We start from the raw sequence: 16,096 nt of genomic DNA, 5'->3' as shown, positions 1-16,096 counted from the left end.
AACCACATACATACAGATGTGTGTGATGCATCTCTTTTGTGTGAGTCACAAAAATGTGACTCAAAGAAGTGGTTAGAATGTGGGGCTTATATAGTATCTTAATAGGGGAACAGGAGGGGCAGAAAAGGCCCATGTGGGAAAACAGATGACTTCTTTTTTTTTTTTTTGAAACGCTCTTTTGCCCAGCCTGGAGTGCAGTGGCGCAATTATGGCTCACTGCAACCCCTGCCTCCCAGGTTCAGGCGATTCTCCTGCCTCAGCCTCCCAGGTAGCTGGGACTACCGGTATGTCCACCATGCCCAGGTAATTTTTGTATTTTGTTTTTGTTTTTGTTTTGTTTGTTTGGAGAGACGGGGTTTCGCCATGTTAGCCAGGCTGGTCTCAAACTCCTGACCTCAAGTGATTTGCCTGCCCCAGCCTCCCAAAGTGCTGGGATTACAGGTGCCCGGCCCAGATGACTTCTTAATAGGGGAAGAGGAGGAGGGAGGGGACTGATGGGAAGTGGGTGCTAAGGAGAATAGATGGGAGAGAGGCTAGTTTTTGACAGCATCTGTTTAGGTGTGGTCTGGACTTCTTCTAGTCTTAAGCGGTAAGAGTCAGTCTTCCCTGGTGTTCCCATGGAGGGGATTTATCACAGTTGAGTTATTTTGAGTTATTTTGTGAGGCTCTGTTTTTCAGCATATAAGGGACTTCAGGAACTCAAATGCTTTCGGCTCAAAATAATTTTTAGGTCACAGAGGTATATACTGGACTGTTAGATTTTTGCCTTGCCTAGGAGTTTGCTCATTTATAGAGAAAAAAAACAGAAGGAACTAGTGTGGCTGGGATAGCCATGAAGAAGCTGGAATTCCAGCTATAATTTGTAGATGGCAGCTGAGGTAGAAATGGAAGGCCATCTGGGCAGGGGTTAAATCTCCTGAGGGGTGGGGGACTGAGCTTGAGTTTGCATCTGGCTCCCTCACTTATCGGCTGTATGTCCTTGGGCCTGTTGCTTTCCTAAAAAAGAGCGACAACAAGAGGCCATCCTCAGAGTTGACCCATATGATAGGCCAAGACGGTGGAGAGCCCAGGACGAGCTCTCAGGACCCAGCGCTGCCTGCCTTATGTGAATGAGATGAGACAGGACTGCAGTGATGAGATGTTTGGTGATGGACTATGGTGTGGCCAGGAAGACACTAACCTGACTACCAGGAGGCTCCAGAAGGGAGGAGATGGACTAAGATAGCAGTATCTGCGGGGAGCCGACCGGGGAGGACTTTGAATACCAGTAAATACACTCGCGTCCCAGAAGGTGGCCAGCAAAGGCTCTCGATCTAGGCTATTTAGTGTTCAGCAGGCCAGGCTTGCATCTGTGTTTGGGATAGGTTGCATGGAAGAGAAGCTGGAAGTACAGAGGCCAGATCCGGGAGGCTGATGAAGTTGAGCAGGCACATGGGAGGGGAGCTTGATCTCTTGGGCTGTGCTGTCCAGCCAGGTGGCTACTGGCTACGTGTGGCTCCTGCACACTGGGAATGGGGTGGGGAGGAGTGGGAGTGTGAAGGACACACACCCCTAATCTGAAAACCTTAATGTAAATATCTCATTAGTGAAGTTTTATTGATTCTGTGTTAAAATGGTAATATTTTGATATATTGAATCAAATCAAACATGTTATTAAAATTAATTTTACCTTTTTTTGTGCTTCTGTAATGTGGCTACTAGAAAATCTAAAATTGCTTATATGGCTTACATTTGTCACTGTGTATTTGTGTTATGCGTTGTTGCTCTAGGGGGTGGTAGCAATGGGAATGAAAGGGACAGAGCACTTTGAGAAATATTAAAAAGACAATGGGAGGGAGGCCAGGTACATTGGTGCACTCCTTTAATCCCAGCACTTTGGAAGGCTGAGGTGGAAGATTTGCTTGAGCCCAGGAGTTTGAGACCAGCCTGGGCAACATAGCACAACCCCATTTCAAAAAAAAGTTTAAAAATTAGCCAGGTGTCTGGGCACGGTGGCTCACACCTGTAATCCCAGCACTTTGGGAGGCCGAGACGGGTGGATCATGAGGTCAGGAGTTCGAGACCAACCTGACCAACATGGTGAAACCCTGTCTCTACTAAAAATATAAAAATTAGCTGGGTTTGGTGGAGCGTGCCTGTAATCCCAGCCACTCAAGAGGATGAGTCAGGAGAATCACTTGAACCCAGGAGGCGGAGGTTGCAGAGAGCTGAGATTGTGCCACTGCACTCCAGCCTGGGCAACAGAGTGAGACTACCTCTCAAAAATAAATAAAAAAATAAAATAAGCCAGGTGTGGTGGTGTGCCTGTAATCCCAGCTACTTGAGAGTCTGAGGTGAAAGGATCACTTGAACCCAGGAAGTCGAGGCTGCAGTGAGCCATGATGGTGCCACTGCACTCCAGCCTGGGTGACAGAGTGAAACCCTGTCTCTAAAAAAGATGGCAGGAGGAATGAACATTTTTAATGTTTTAGTCTCCAGTACAGCCCTTTTAATTGAGTGATGATTTTCTATTTTATAGATAAACAGGGTCAGAAAGAGCAAGCAGCTTCCCTGCAGTCAGCTGGACTTGTCTGACTAAAACCTGTGCTTTTGCTACTGTGCTCATGGGTCTCTTGGACTTAGTGATGGGAATTTAAGGAGGAGAAAGGCAGGAGATAGAGCCAAGGTTCAGGATTTGGGGCTGGGAAGGTGTTAATAAAGCGTTTGGCTCAGGGCCTCAAAGCTTTTTGCTTGTGTGTGCATTTCTCACAGCCTCATGTGCCCAGGCTGTTGGTGCTGGGGATTAGGCCTGGGGCTGCCGCTCCCTTTCAGAATTCTTGCCTGGCCTCAGAGGGGCTTGTGTCTAGGAACCTCAGCAGAACCCTGCGAGGGCTGGCTGGGACCATTGGTGAGATGAGCCATGCCCAGGAGGCATGGATGAATATATGTTCCTTTTCAGTCCTGCAAGCGTGTGGGCTGTGATGAGGAATGCATTGGCAGTCTTTAGATGAATGCTGCTCCTTTGGAACTTGCTGGGTGTTAGCTTTTGGTGTGGCCTTAGGGAGTCGACTCTGGACTGCAGACACTGAACTAGAGGTTTCCCATCTGGAAATGAGGTCATGGGACTGGATGATCTCTATGTTCTTTCTAATATTTCTTTTTTTTTTTTTTTTGAGACGGAAGTCTCGCTCTGTCGCCCAGGCTGGAGTGCAGTGGCGCAATCTGGGCTCACTGCAAGCTCACCTCCTGGGTTCACACCATCCTCCTGCCTCAGCCTCCCGAGTAGCTGGGACTATAGGCACTCGCCAGTATACCCAGCTAATTTTTTGTATTATTAGTAGAGATGGGGTTTCACTGTGTTAGCCAGGATGGTCTCTATCTCCTGACCTCATAATCTGCCCGCCTCAGCCTCCCAAAGTTCTGGGATTACAGGTGTGAGCCACCACGCCTGGCAATATTTCTTTACTCATGTGATCTTTATGTTTCATTCATAATTTTACTTATAATGTTTCTAAGTTTATGTTTTGACTCAAGTAGTGATCATTACAGGCCGTCTTTGGGAATGCAGAATTTTAGTTTCACGGATCCTAAATATTGGACTGTTTTTATACATTTGATTATTTGACACCCTACATAGAATGGTTTTTTAAGGTACTAGCAAATAATATATGAAGGGAAAAGAAAGCATTCTTCCTGCAGCATCTTGAATATAAAGATTTTGTTATTTAGTATTAGATTTTAAAACTTATTTTGTATCCTCTGATTTCTTATAGATAAAAATATGCCTACTAAAAAACAATGAAAATACTTTTTCAGGCCGGGCGCGGTGGCTCAAGCCTGTAATCCCAGCACTTTGTGGGAGGCCGAGACAGGCGGATCATGAGGTCAGGAGATCGAGACCATCCTGGCTAATACAGTGAAACCCCGTCTCTACTAAAAAATACAAAAAACTAGCCGGGCGAGGTGGCGGGCACCTGTAGTCCCAGCCACTCGGGAGGCTGAGGCAGGAGAATGGCGTAAAACCCAGGAGGCGGAGCTTGCAGTGAGCTGAGATCCGGCCACTGCACTCCAGCCTGGGCAACAGAGCCAGACTCCGTCTCAAAAAAAAGAAAGAAAGAAAATACTTTTTCAGAATATAAACACTATATATAATATTTGAAAATATTACAATCCATAAAAGTTAGAAGAAAATAATAATTAGTGCTTGATCTCACTATTCAAAGACACACCACTTTAATTTGGTGAGCCTCCTTTTAGTTTTTCCACCCTTATTTTCATAGAGCTGCAATGCATGGTTAATGCATAATTGTGCATGTTGCTGCCTCCTCCTCCCAGCTTCCTGATGTGTCGTGTCAGGTCACCAGAAACTTCCAAAAGAAACAGCAATTTCTTTTTTTTTTTTTTTTTTCTCGGAGACTGGGTCTCACTTTGTCACCCAGGCTGGAGTGCAGTGGCACAATCACGGCTCACTGCAGCCTTGACCTCCCAGGCTCAAGCGATTTGTCTACCTCAGCCTCTTGTAAACAGCATTTTTATGGCTGTCTGATATCCCATCATATGAATATGGCGTAGACTGCCCAACCACAGCCTAATTTGCGGTTTTTATGTTTTCTTCTGTTCTTTGCCCATATAATGTGGCAGTGGATATATGTAGATAAAACACTCTTCCCACACTTTGGCTTATTTCATTTCAAGCTTCTAAAAGTGAGATTAATGAGTCAGAAGGCATGAATATAAGGCTTTTTGTCAAGTTGATTTCCTAAAGGGCTATTCATTATACTTTTTCACTGGGATTGAGGTCAAGTGTCCTGGGAGTAGGAGTGTTGAACATGTAGAAAGTCACTTCAGTTCTGGAATTTATCTTGCTTTGCTTTGTTTTGTTACACTTTTTTGTCCTCTCCTGATGCTCACCTAGGGTCACACATTGCCTCTGGTTGTCATATGTCTTTCATCTCTTTCAATCTGGAGCAGGGGTTCTCCATCAGGGAGTGGACATTGTCTCCTAGAGGATATTTGGAAATGTCTGGAGATAGTTTTGATTGTCACAACCAAGGGGGTGGCTACTGGCATCTAGTGAGTAGAGGCCAAGCATGCTGCTAAACTTCTCACAGTACACAGGGTGTTCCCTTGCAGCATAAATGTATCTGGCCTAAGACATAAGCAGCTGAAAACCCCCGATCTAGAACAGTCCTTTCACTTCCAGCCTGAGCAACAGAGCGAGACTCCATCTCAAAAAAAATAAAAGAAAATTGAAGTCAAAGTCATATAACATAGAATTAACCATTTTAAAGTATAAAATTTACTGCCTTTGGCCGGGCGCGGTGGCTCATGCCTGTAATCCCAGCACTTTGGAAGGCCGAGGAGGGCGGATCACGAGGTCAGGAGATCCAGACCATCCTGGCTAACACGGTGAAACCCCATCTCTACTAAAAATAAAAAAACTTAGCCGGGCGTGGTGGCAGGAGCCTGTAGTCCCAGCTACTCAGAGGCTGAGGCAGGAGAATGGCGTGAACCTGGGAGGCAGAGCTTGCAGTGAGCCGAGATCGCGCCACTGCACTCCAGCCTGGGCGACAAAGCGAGAGTCCGTCTCAAAAAAAAAAAAAAATTTACTGCCTTTCAGTATATTCACAGTTGTGTGCAGTTACCATTTCTTTCTAGTTTCAAAACTTCTCATTACCCCAGAAGAACACCCTGCACCCATTAAGTAGTTTCCCCATGCCCCTTCCCCCAGCCCCTGGCAACCAGTCATCTCCATTCTCTTTCTGTGGATGTTTGCCTACTCTGGACATTTCATATAAATGGAATCATATAACATGTAGACTTTTGTATCTGGCTTCTTTCTCTGAGCATGTTTTGAGGTTCATCCATGGGATAGCACGTGTCAGTGCTTCATTGCTTTTGATGGCTGGATAATATTTCATTGTCAGCATTTGATAGGAATTTGGCTTGTTTCCACTTTTGGCTGTGCTGCTCCGTATATTCATGTATGAGTTTCTGTGTGGATAGATGGTTCATTTCTCGTGGTCTATACCTGGGATCAGAATTGCTGGGTCTTTTGGTGTATGTTTAACTTTTTGAGGAACTGCCAGCCTTTTCTCACAGCAGCTGCACCATTTTATATTCCTACCAGTAATGTACAAAGGTTCCAGTTTCTCCACATCCTCATCAACACTTATTTTCTACTTTTTTATTGTAGTCAGCCCAGTGGGCATAAAGTGGCATCTCATTGTGATTTTGATAAACATTTCCCTAATGACTACTGACTTCATTTGTATATCTTCTTTGGAGAAATATCTGTTGAAATCCTTTGCCCGTTTTTGAACTAGGTTTGTCTTTTTATTGTTGAATTATAAAAGTTCTTTATATATTTTGCCATATATGTATGTGTATATATATATAATTTTTTATTTTTTTATTTTTATTATTTTTTTTTGAGACAGGGCCTCGCTCTCTCACCCAGGCTGGAGTGCAGTGGTCCAGTTGTGGCTCACTGGAGCCTTGACCTCCCAAGCTCAAGTGATCCTCTCACCTCAGCCCCCGCCCCCCCCCCCGCAAGTAGCTGGGACTACTGGCATGCACCACCATGCCTTGCTAACTTTTGTATTTTTTGTAGAGACAGGTTTTTGCCATGTTGCTGAGGTTGGTCTCAAACTTCTGAGCTCAGGCAGGCAATCTGTCCGCTTCAGCCTCCCAAAGTGCTGGAATTACAGGCGTGAGCCATCATGCCCAGCCTACTTTATATATTTTGGACACTAGACTCTTACTGGATACATGATATGCAAATATTTTCTGCCATTCTATAGGTTATTTTTTTACTTTTTTATATTTATTTATTTTGAGATGGTGTCTTGCTCTGTTGCTCAGGCTAGAATGCAATGGCATATCTCCTCTCACTGCAACCTCCACCTCCTGGGTTTAAGCGATTCTCCTGCCTCAGCCTCCCAAGTAGCTGGGATTACAGGTGCATGCCACCATGCCTGGCTAATTTTTGTATTTTTAGTAGAGACAGGGGTTTCACCATGTTGGCCAGGCTGGTCTCAAACTCTTGACCTCGTGATCTGCCCACCTCGGCCTCCCAAAGTGCTGGGATTGTAGCCATGAGCCACCACGCCCAGACCTCTTTTTTATTTATTTTTTATTGAGACAGGATCTCACTGTGTCACTGAGGCTGGAGTGCAGTAGCATGATCATTGCTAAGTGCAGCCTTGGAACCTCCCAGGCTCAAGTGACCTCTTGCCTCAGCCTTCTGAGTAGCTGTGACTACAGGTGCACACCACCATGCCCGGGTAATTAAAAAAAATTTATAGAGATGGGGTCTCACTGTGTTGCCCAGGATGGTCTTGAACTCCTGAGCCCAAGCAATCCTGTCTCCTCAGCCTCCCAAAGTGCTGGAATTATAGGTGCAAGTCACCACGCCCAGCCACAAAAGATTTTAATTTTGATTAAGTCCAATTTATATTTTTGTTGCTTTTCGGTATAATTCCTAAGAATTCTATTTTTTTTTTCTTTCCTTTTTTTTTTTTTTTTTGAGGCGGAGTCTCGCTCTGTTGCCCGGGCTGGAGTGCAGTGGCCGGATCTCAGCTCACTGCAAGCTCCGCCTCCCGGGTTTATGCCATTCTCCTGCCTCAGCCTCCCGAGTAGCTGGGACTACAGGCGCCCGCCACCTCGCCCGGCTAGTTTTTTGTATTTCTTAGTAGAGACGGGGTTTCACCATGTTAGCCAGGATGGTCTCGATCTCCTGACCTTGTGATCCGCCCGTCTCGGCCTCCCAAAGTGCTGGGATTACAGGCTTGAGCCACCGCGCCCGGCCTACCTTTTTCATTTTTTTGAGACACGGTCTTGCCGTGTTGCCCAGGCTGGGCTGCAGTGGCATGATCTTGGCTCACTGCAACCCCCACCTCCCGGGCTCGAGTGATCCTCCCACTTCAGCCCTCCAAGTAGCTGGGACTACAGGCATGTGCCACCACCAAACCTGGCTAATTTATTTTTTTTTTGTAGAGATGGTGTTTCACTGTGTTGCCCAGGCTGATCTCAAACTCCTGGGCTCAAGAGATCCACCCAGCTCGGCCTCCCAAAGTGCTGGGATTACAGGTGTGAGCCACTGCTCCTGGCCAAGAATCCTATTTTCTTAAATTTCTTTCAATGATGATTTGTAGTTTTCACAAGTCCTTGGTTAAACTTATTCCTAGTATTTTATTCTTTTGCCTCCTTTTATAAATGGAATTGCTTTCTTAATTCCCTCTTTTGATTGTTCAATGCTGCTGTGTAGCAACTGATTTTGTGTGTTGATTTTGTTCTTGGCAACTTGACTGAATTCGTATTTTAACTTTAGTGAGTGTATTTGTGGATTCTTGGGGATTTTCAGTAGGTAGGATCATGTCATCTGCTAACAGAGATAGTTTCACTTTTCCTTTCTGATCTGAATGCCTTTCATTTTGTTTTCTTGCCTAATTACCCTTGCTAGCATATCCAGTATCATGGTGGATGGCAGTGGTGCAGCAGGCACCCTTGTCTTGTTCCTGATCTTAGGGGAAAGCTTTTGACCTTGGGCCATAAAGTATCAAGTCAGCTGTGGGTTTTTTTAGTTGCCCTTTATCAGATTGAGGAAATTCCCTTCTATTCCTAGTTGTTTGAATGTTTTTATCTTGAGATATTAACTTATTTAAAATTTTGTTTTACTTTTTAATATAAAAACTTTGGTGTGTGTGTTTTATTCCAACCAGTGCTGATTCCTAAAGAAAAGCCCCCAATCACAGTTGTGGGTGATGTTGGAGGAAGGATTGCCATCATCGTGGTATGTAGACCTCTTTTATTATTAATTCTAGCATTTGCCATTGTTATTCTGTTGATTGATTGACTACTTGATTGATTGATTTTGTGACAGTCTTGCTGTCACCCAGGCTGGATTGCAGTGGTGCGTTCTCGGCTCACTGCAACTTCTGCCTCCCAGGTTCAAACGATTCTCTTACCTCAGCCTCCCAAGTAGCTGGAATAACAGGTGCCTGCCACCATGCTTGGCTAATTTTTGTATTTTTAGTAGAGAGGGTTTCACCACGTTGGCCAGGCTGGTCTCGCTCCTGACCTCGTGATCTGCTCGCCTTGGCCTCCCAAAGTGCTGGGATTACAGGCGTGAGCCACTGCACCCAGCCACCACTGCATTTAAAAAAAAAAAAAAAAAAACTTTTTATTTTGAAGTAATTATAGATCCACAGGAAGTAGGGGGAATTACACAGGGACATCCTGTGTATTCATTACCCAGCATCCTCCATCTTGCTTAACTATGGTACAATAACACAGCCTGGAAATTCTCAGTGCCACAGTCACAGAGGTCCTTCAGACAGCACCAGTTGTGCATGTAGTGTGTGTGTGTGTGTGTGTGTGTGCAGTCTTATCATGGGTAGCTTTGTGGAACCACCACCACAGTCAGGACACAGAATTGCTCCTTCACTGCAAGGCACCCTCATGCTTCCCTTCATAGCTACACCCACATCCTTCCCACCCAATCTGCAACCCCTGGTGTCTTTGTCCATTTTGTGCTGCTGTAACATGTAAGACTAGGTTGTTTATATAGAATAGAAGAAATTTATTCTCTAACAGCTCTAGAGGCTGGATGTCCAAATCATGGCACCAGTATTTGGTCTGGTGAGGGCCTTCTTGCTGCATCCTCACATGGCAGAAGGCAGAAGGACAAAAAGGAATGAACTTTCCTTCAGAAGGGCAGGAAAGAGGCGAACCCATTCCCACAGGCCTTTTTATAGCGACATGAATCCATTCCTCACGGCAGAGCCCTCACAACCTAAACACTTCCCCAAAGACCCCACCTCCCAACACTGTTGCACTGGGGAATAAGTTTCCAACACATGAATTTTGGAGAGACAAAAACATTCAAGCCACAGCACTGGCAACCCATGATCTGTCCTCTGTATTTCTAATTATTATTTCAAGAATGTCATATAAATGGAATCTATGGTTTATAACCTTTTGAGTTTTGGTTAACCTGCCATGATTACCCTGAGATCCATCCAGTTTGTTTTGTATATAAATATTTTATTCCTTCTTATTGCTGGGCAGTATCCCATGGCATAGAGGTACCAGAGTTTATTTGTTGAAGGACATTTGGTTGATTTCCAGGTTGGAGCTATTATACATAAAACTCACTATGTACATTCATGTATGGGTTTTTGTGTGAACAGAATTTTGATTTCTCTGGGGTGATTGCACTTATAAATGCAGTTGTTGGTTTGCATATAGTAGTTGCAAATATAGTCTTATAAGAAACTGTCAAACTGTTTGCCAAGGTGGCTGTACCATTTTACTAGTAGTACTTTTTAAGTAGCGTGTGTGTGTGTGTGTGTGTGTGTGTGTGTGTGTGTGTGTGTGTGTATTTTTGAGGGGGTATGGTCTGGGTCTGCTGCCCAGGTTGGAGTGCAGTGGCTTGATCACAGCTCACTGCAACTTCCATCCCCTGGGCTCAAGCAATCCTCCTGCCTCAGCCTCCCAAGTAGCTAGGACTACAGGTGCGTACCACCATGCCTGGCTAGTTTTTGTTTTTGTAGAGACTGGGTTTCACCATGTTGCTCAGGCTGGTCTTGAACGCCTGAGCTCAAGCAATCCTCCCACCTCAGCCTCCCAGAGTGCTGAGACTACAGGTGTGAGCCACCACACCTAGCCTTTACATGTATATTTTTGACCATGGTAACTTCAGTATGCAATAAAAGAGTAGAAGCCACTGAACTGGGTATTTTATTATTAAAAACAATAATCATTATTATTTTTTCCATTATAATAACATGTAAAAAACATATTTCCCATATGCTCAATGGAGAAAATTTGGAAATAAGGAAGGTAGCAAGAAGCAGCAAGGGGAAAGAGGCAACCATAATTCTGTTACCCAGAGTCGAAAACATCTTTTAACACTTTTTCTGTGCATTAAAAACAAAAAAAGAAAATCATACCTCCATCATTTCTGGTGCGATCTGCATTGTGACAGCACAGTGTTGGCCAGTTATGGTGCAGAAAACAGTGCTACCCCTGGGAGCCTGGAGTGTGGTGGGAGATAGCCCGAATAGTGAGTGGCAGGTGCTGTGCAGGAGGAGGCTCGTGTGAAAGTCCTGGAGGGATGCCATGGGGCACGGTGATGGGGACATGGGGCCGTGCTGTCTGCACAAGGCCAAATGGAAGAGCAGATTTTTCACAATAAATGTAGGCAGACCCTTTTTTTTCCCTGGTTGTCTAACCTATTATTATAGAAGTGCTCATATACATTATTTTCTATCTGTGCTTTGGCAGGATGACATCATTGATGATGTTGACAGCTTTCTTGCTGCAGCAGAGACCCTGAAGGAAAGAGGTGCATATAAGATCTTTGTGATGGCAACTCATGGCTTGTTGTCTTCTGACGCCCCCCGGCTGATTGAAGAGTCTGCCATTGATGAGGTAACAGGGTCTGGGTGTGTTCGTGAGGACAGCTGCCTGGGCTTCTGGCACATCATGATCTTTAGTTACAGCGAGTAGGGACAAGACTGAGATTGTGGTTAAGAAAGGAATCGGCCGGGCGCGGTGGCTCAAGCCTGTAATCCCAGCACTTTGGGAGGCCGAGACGGGTGGATCACGAGGTCAGGAGATCGAGACCATCCTGATCTACACAGTGAAACCCCGTCTCTACTAAAAAATACAAAAAACTAGCCAGGCGAGATGGCGGGCGCCTGTAGTCCCAGCTAATCGGGAGGCTGAGGCAGGAGAATGGCGTAAACCTGGGAGGCGGAGCTTGCAGTGAGCCGAGATTGCGCCACTGCACTCCAGCCTGGGCGACAGAGCAAGACTCCGTCTCAAAAAAAAAAAAAAAAAAAGAAAGGAATCAAGGGCTGGGCATGGTGGTTTATGCCTGTAATCCCAGCACTTTGGGTGGCTGAGGCAGGCAGATTACCTGAGGTCAGGAGCTGGAGACCAGCCAACAGGCAGAAACCCACTCTCTACTAAAAATACAAAAATTAGCCTTGCATGGTGGTGGGCACCTGTAATCCCAGCTACTTGGGAGGCTGAGACGAGAATCGCTTGAACCCAGGGAGCAGTGGCTGCAATGAGCCGAGATTGTGCCACTGCACTCTAGCCTGGATAACAGAATGAGACTCTGTCTCAAAAAAAACATAATAAATAATAATAATAGTAATGTATACAACTCATTAGTTTTTAGAATGTTTGGAGTTGTGCAGTCGTTACCATAGTTGATTTTAGAACATTTTCTTCTCCCTAGAAAGGAACGCCATACCCATTAGCAGTCACTTCACATTTTCTCTCACTGCCGTTAGTCCCTGGCAACCACTAATCTGCTTTCTGTCGCTCTAGATTTGCCTGTTCTGGACATTTCATATTAATGAGATTACACAATATGTGGTCTTTTGTGCTGGCTTCCTTCACTCAACATAGTATTTTCAAGGTTCATCCATGTTGTAGCATGAATCAGTACTTCATTCCATTTTATGATCAAAGAATACTCTGTTACATGGATAGTCCACATTTTGTCTCTCTTTTCATATTTCATGTCGATAGAAATTTTTTCCGCTTTTTAACTTATGCATGGTGCTGCAGTAAACATTTGTGTACAAGCTTTTGTGTAGACATCTGTTTTCCCTTCTCTTTGATGCGTACCTAGGTTTAGTACTGCTGGGTCATACAGTAACTTCATGTTGAAACTTTCAAGGAGCTGCCAGACTGTTTTTCAAAGCAGCTGCACCATTTTACATTCCCACAGCAGTGAGTGGGGGGGTTCCAGTTTCTCTGCACGCCTCCAATACTTGTTATTATCTTTTTTTGCCATACCTGTCCTAGTGGGTGTGAGGTTATCAAATCTTAACCTAAGAAACACAGGCCAGGCGCAGTGGCTCATGCTTGTAATCCCAGCACTTTGGGAGGCTGAGGTGGGTGGATCATGAGGTTAGGACATCGAGACCATCCTGGTGAAAACATGGTGAAACCCTGTCTGTACTCAAAACACAAAGAAATTAGCTGGGCTTGGTGGCGAGCGCCTGTAGTCCCAGCTACTTGGGAGGCCGAGGCAGGAGAATGGCATGAACCCGGGAGGCGGAGCTTGCAGTGAGCCGAGATGGTGTCTCTGCACTCCAGCCTGGGTGACAGAGTGAGACTCCGTCTAAAAAAAAAAAAAATTGAAACAATGACTTGAGACATAGATCCACTGTTTTCCTGTCATGGCGAGCCTCAGATTTGAGAAGCTATCACATTTCCAGATCAAACCATGAAGCTACTTGGCTTTCTGATGCTCTGGTTTTTTTTCTCTTGCTTCACAGGTAGTGGTCACCAATACAATTCCACATGAAGTCCAGAAGCTCCAGTGCCCCAAGATTAAAACCGTGGATATCAGCATGATCCTTTCAGAGGCGATCCGTCGGATCCACAATGGGGAGTCCATGTCCTACCTTTTCAGAAACATAGGCTTAGATGACTGAACAGCTCTCCTTTAGGAAAACTCCCGAGGGCCAAACTGGAAACACAAGAGTGACTGCTCGGTGGGATAGAGTTCACAGGAACCGTCGTGTTTGTTCCTCCCTCTCCCCTGTAACCTCTCTTCTTGTTGATTCCTATGAAGATAGACCAACTTTTTATGTCGGTTTGGGTGTTCGTGAGTTTGGGGAACCATTTTTATAAAAGAAAAACTTTATTCTCCTCTTTTGAAAAGGTAAGACCTTGTTTTAGTTTTAACTGTTTAAAAAATAACACTTGGAATAAGATTTGTAAGCTCACAAAGTCTTTTTCTGAAGTTGCTTGAGCCAAGTGCTTAAAAAGTTAATAAAATAAAATGATCTGTATGATACCTGCAGTTGAAAAGCCAAAAAGATTATACTGTCAAGTCCAGTAAATGACATTTTTAGAGATGCTTTTGTAGACAAGCATATGGAATATGTGATTGTATTTATTTTCTGCAACTAAAACAGGAATAAAAACTTGTGTTTGTGTGTTTTTCTAAAACTTTGTGTTTTGGCAATCATTTTATAACTAAAATAAAATGAAAGCTGAATCTACACACTGTGAATGTTGAAATGTTTATCAGCTTGTTTTCTCTTCTGCAGCTTTGTGGGGGGATGCAGTAGCCTCCCAGAGATGTAATATTCTCTGTTCTGATAATTTGTCCAAGGCCCTGAAAGTTCCCGACGTGTAGTCATTTGACTGAGGAGGGAGAGGAGTTGGAATCTCAGGATGCTAGGCCGCAGGCAGCAGGGGAACCAGTGAGCACCATCTGCCATTGGTCTTGGTGTGGCTTTACCTCTCTTCCATGGCTGGCTGTTCTCTGTCATGCTCTAGGGAGATGAGATGCTGGGAGATGCGTCCCAAAGGGCAAGTAACATGACCCTTGTTGCTATCAAGGGTCTAAATATCATCTGTCTTTAGCGTTTAGGACCCTGAACTTCCACACAGAGTCCATTGGACTGGCCTTCCCTGGAGCACTGGCACTGGGGTTTATGTCCACCTGTCCTCCCACTCAGCCTGACTTATGAAGGAAAATGTAGACTTGCTCATAAAAACTAATTTTTCTTCCTCCCAAAACACCTTAAACCTTTGCTTTCTGCTTTTCTTGTTAGAATCTGGAATAAAATAGTAGTTTATTTAGCACAAAATTAAGATCAGTCACCAGCCATGCTGGCCTTCCCTGTGCTCCACAGAGAGCAGCGTGGCCCGTGGGCTTGCCCCAGTAGGCCAGGGCCTTGTTTGTGCAGAAGCACCAAGAGCTCTGCTTCTGGAAGCTGCCCAAGTATTCCATGGGCTCCTGCACCCCCAGCAGTGCCACCCTCACACCTAGTTTACTTCTGAGGAAACAGCTTTGGGGGAAAGGTGTTCTCTCCCCGAGTTTTCAAATCCAGTTAATGATAGAGCTATTTACTTTGAAAAAGTGTCCTTGCTTCTGTGAACCTGTTCCTAGAAATGAGGCCTCTCGATCTTCAGAATGAATTGGCTTAGGGCATGGGATGGTAGCTGGCGGCTTCTTTGCCAGGGCAGCTCTGTCAGTTGCAGGCTGGAGACCACCCAGTTTCTACATTTGGAAGAAGAGCTTTGGGAGCAAGGTGTCACCACCCATGAGATTGGAGCCTGCCTGTGGTGCCGGGACCTCCCACCGTTGCCGTGAAATGAGCTGAAGAGGCTTCAGTAAGTCTCACAGCTCCAGCCTCTGCTGGGTTTGGGTTTTTTCCTACCTTCTGCTCTTTGGATGCTATCTAACCATTTGCTACTACAGATGACGGTTGAAGTCACCATGTGGTTTGGCTTTATACCAAGTGACAGGCACTTCCTGAACAGCCATGGGGCGTCTCCTGGGGTGGCTGTGCTGACACAGTGGCCCTCCATGGTTTGGGAATGGTGGTGCTGCACTAGCAGGGAGGACGGGTCCTGCTCTGGGTTCCTTGGAGATGCAGTGGACTCTCCAGCTCCTTCAGTGGGAGGTTTCCTCCTGCCACTGTGTCCAGGGAACTTTGACCCCCGTGGTTTTTCCTGGCATGTCATCCTTCATGAAGAAAAGTCATATTTACAGAAGTGAATGGAAACATGTTTTATGGGAGTGTTTTCCTCTGGGTAATGAACTTGGCTAAAGCTAGGATCCTTCACACCCACAGAGACTCGAAGGTCTGCTCTGAGTTGGCTCTGGAAGAACGTGAAGATGAGTGCCGGGGGGAGCCACGGGCAGGGCATGTGCCAGGGGATGGCTGACAGAGGGCTGAGGCCAGGAAAGACAATTGGCAGATGATAGTGAGGGAGAGTGGAGTGCCACGTCCTGGCCCGCCGGGCTGGGGCAGGAGGATGGAGGCCCTCAAGGGGCAAGTCAGGTGCCCAGTAAGGACACCCAAACCTCTCAGCCCCCCCCCTTCCCTGTCTAGAGGAGACCCCGTATACAGTTTCTCCATGTATTATAGGCTTTTCTTTGGCCAAAGAAGCCATTTACCCTCTAGACTACTGTCTTTGCTAGAGACAGAGACAGTCTCTGTGGCCAGAGATAATGGTGAAGTAAACCCAGAAATTCTATGACAGAAAACAGGCTAATCGTTTCCAGTTCTGACTGTGATGTCATCGCTTGACAGATGTGGTTAGAGCAATGCTCTCGAGGCATCAAGAG

At 45.5% G+C, this 16,096-nt stretch overlaps 1 protein-coding gene across 6 annotated transcripts in view; it reads left to right on the top strand.

Moving 5' to 3' along the window:
• The window catches only part of PRPSAP2 (phosphoribosyl pyrophosphate synthetase associated protein 2), a 74,418-nt gene extending 60,403 nt beyond the window's left edge, over nucleotides 1–14,015 (top strand). For all 6 annotated transcript variants that reach the window (XM_026449387.1, XM_026449382.1, XM_026449385.2 and 3 more), the window contains 3 exons: nucleotides 8,703–8,773; nucleotides 11,269–11,415; nucleotides 13,284–14,015. In XM_026449387.1, the coding sequence (XP_026305172.1) occupies nucleotides 8,703–8,773; nucleotides 11,269–11,415; nucleotides 13,284–13,442 (377 nt within the window). In that variant the 3' untranslated portion in view covers nucleotides 13,443–14,015. The remainder of the gene's footprint in view (nucleotides 1–8,702; nucleotides 8,774–11,268; nucleotides 11,416–13,283) is intronic.
• The last annotated feature ends 2,081 nt before the right edge of the window (nucleotides 14,016–16,096 follow it).

Source organism: Piliocolobus tephrosceles, chromosome 16 (assembly GCF_002776525.5).
Source record: "Piliocolobus tephrosceles isolate RC106 chromosome 16, ASM277652v3, whole genome shotgun sequence".
Classification (NCBI taxonomy): Eukaryota; Metazoa; Chordata; class Mammalia; order Primates; family Cercopithecidae; genus Piliocolobus; species Piliocolobus tephrosceles.
The sequence above is the reverse complement of the archived record's forward strand: the minus strand, read 5'-3'. Positions and strand labels throughout refer to the sequence as shown.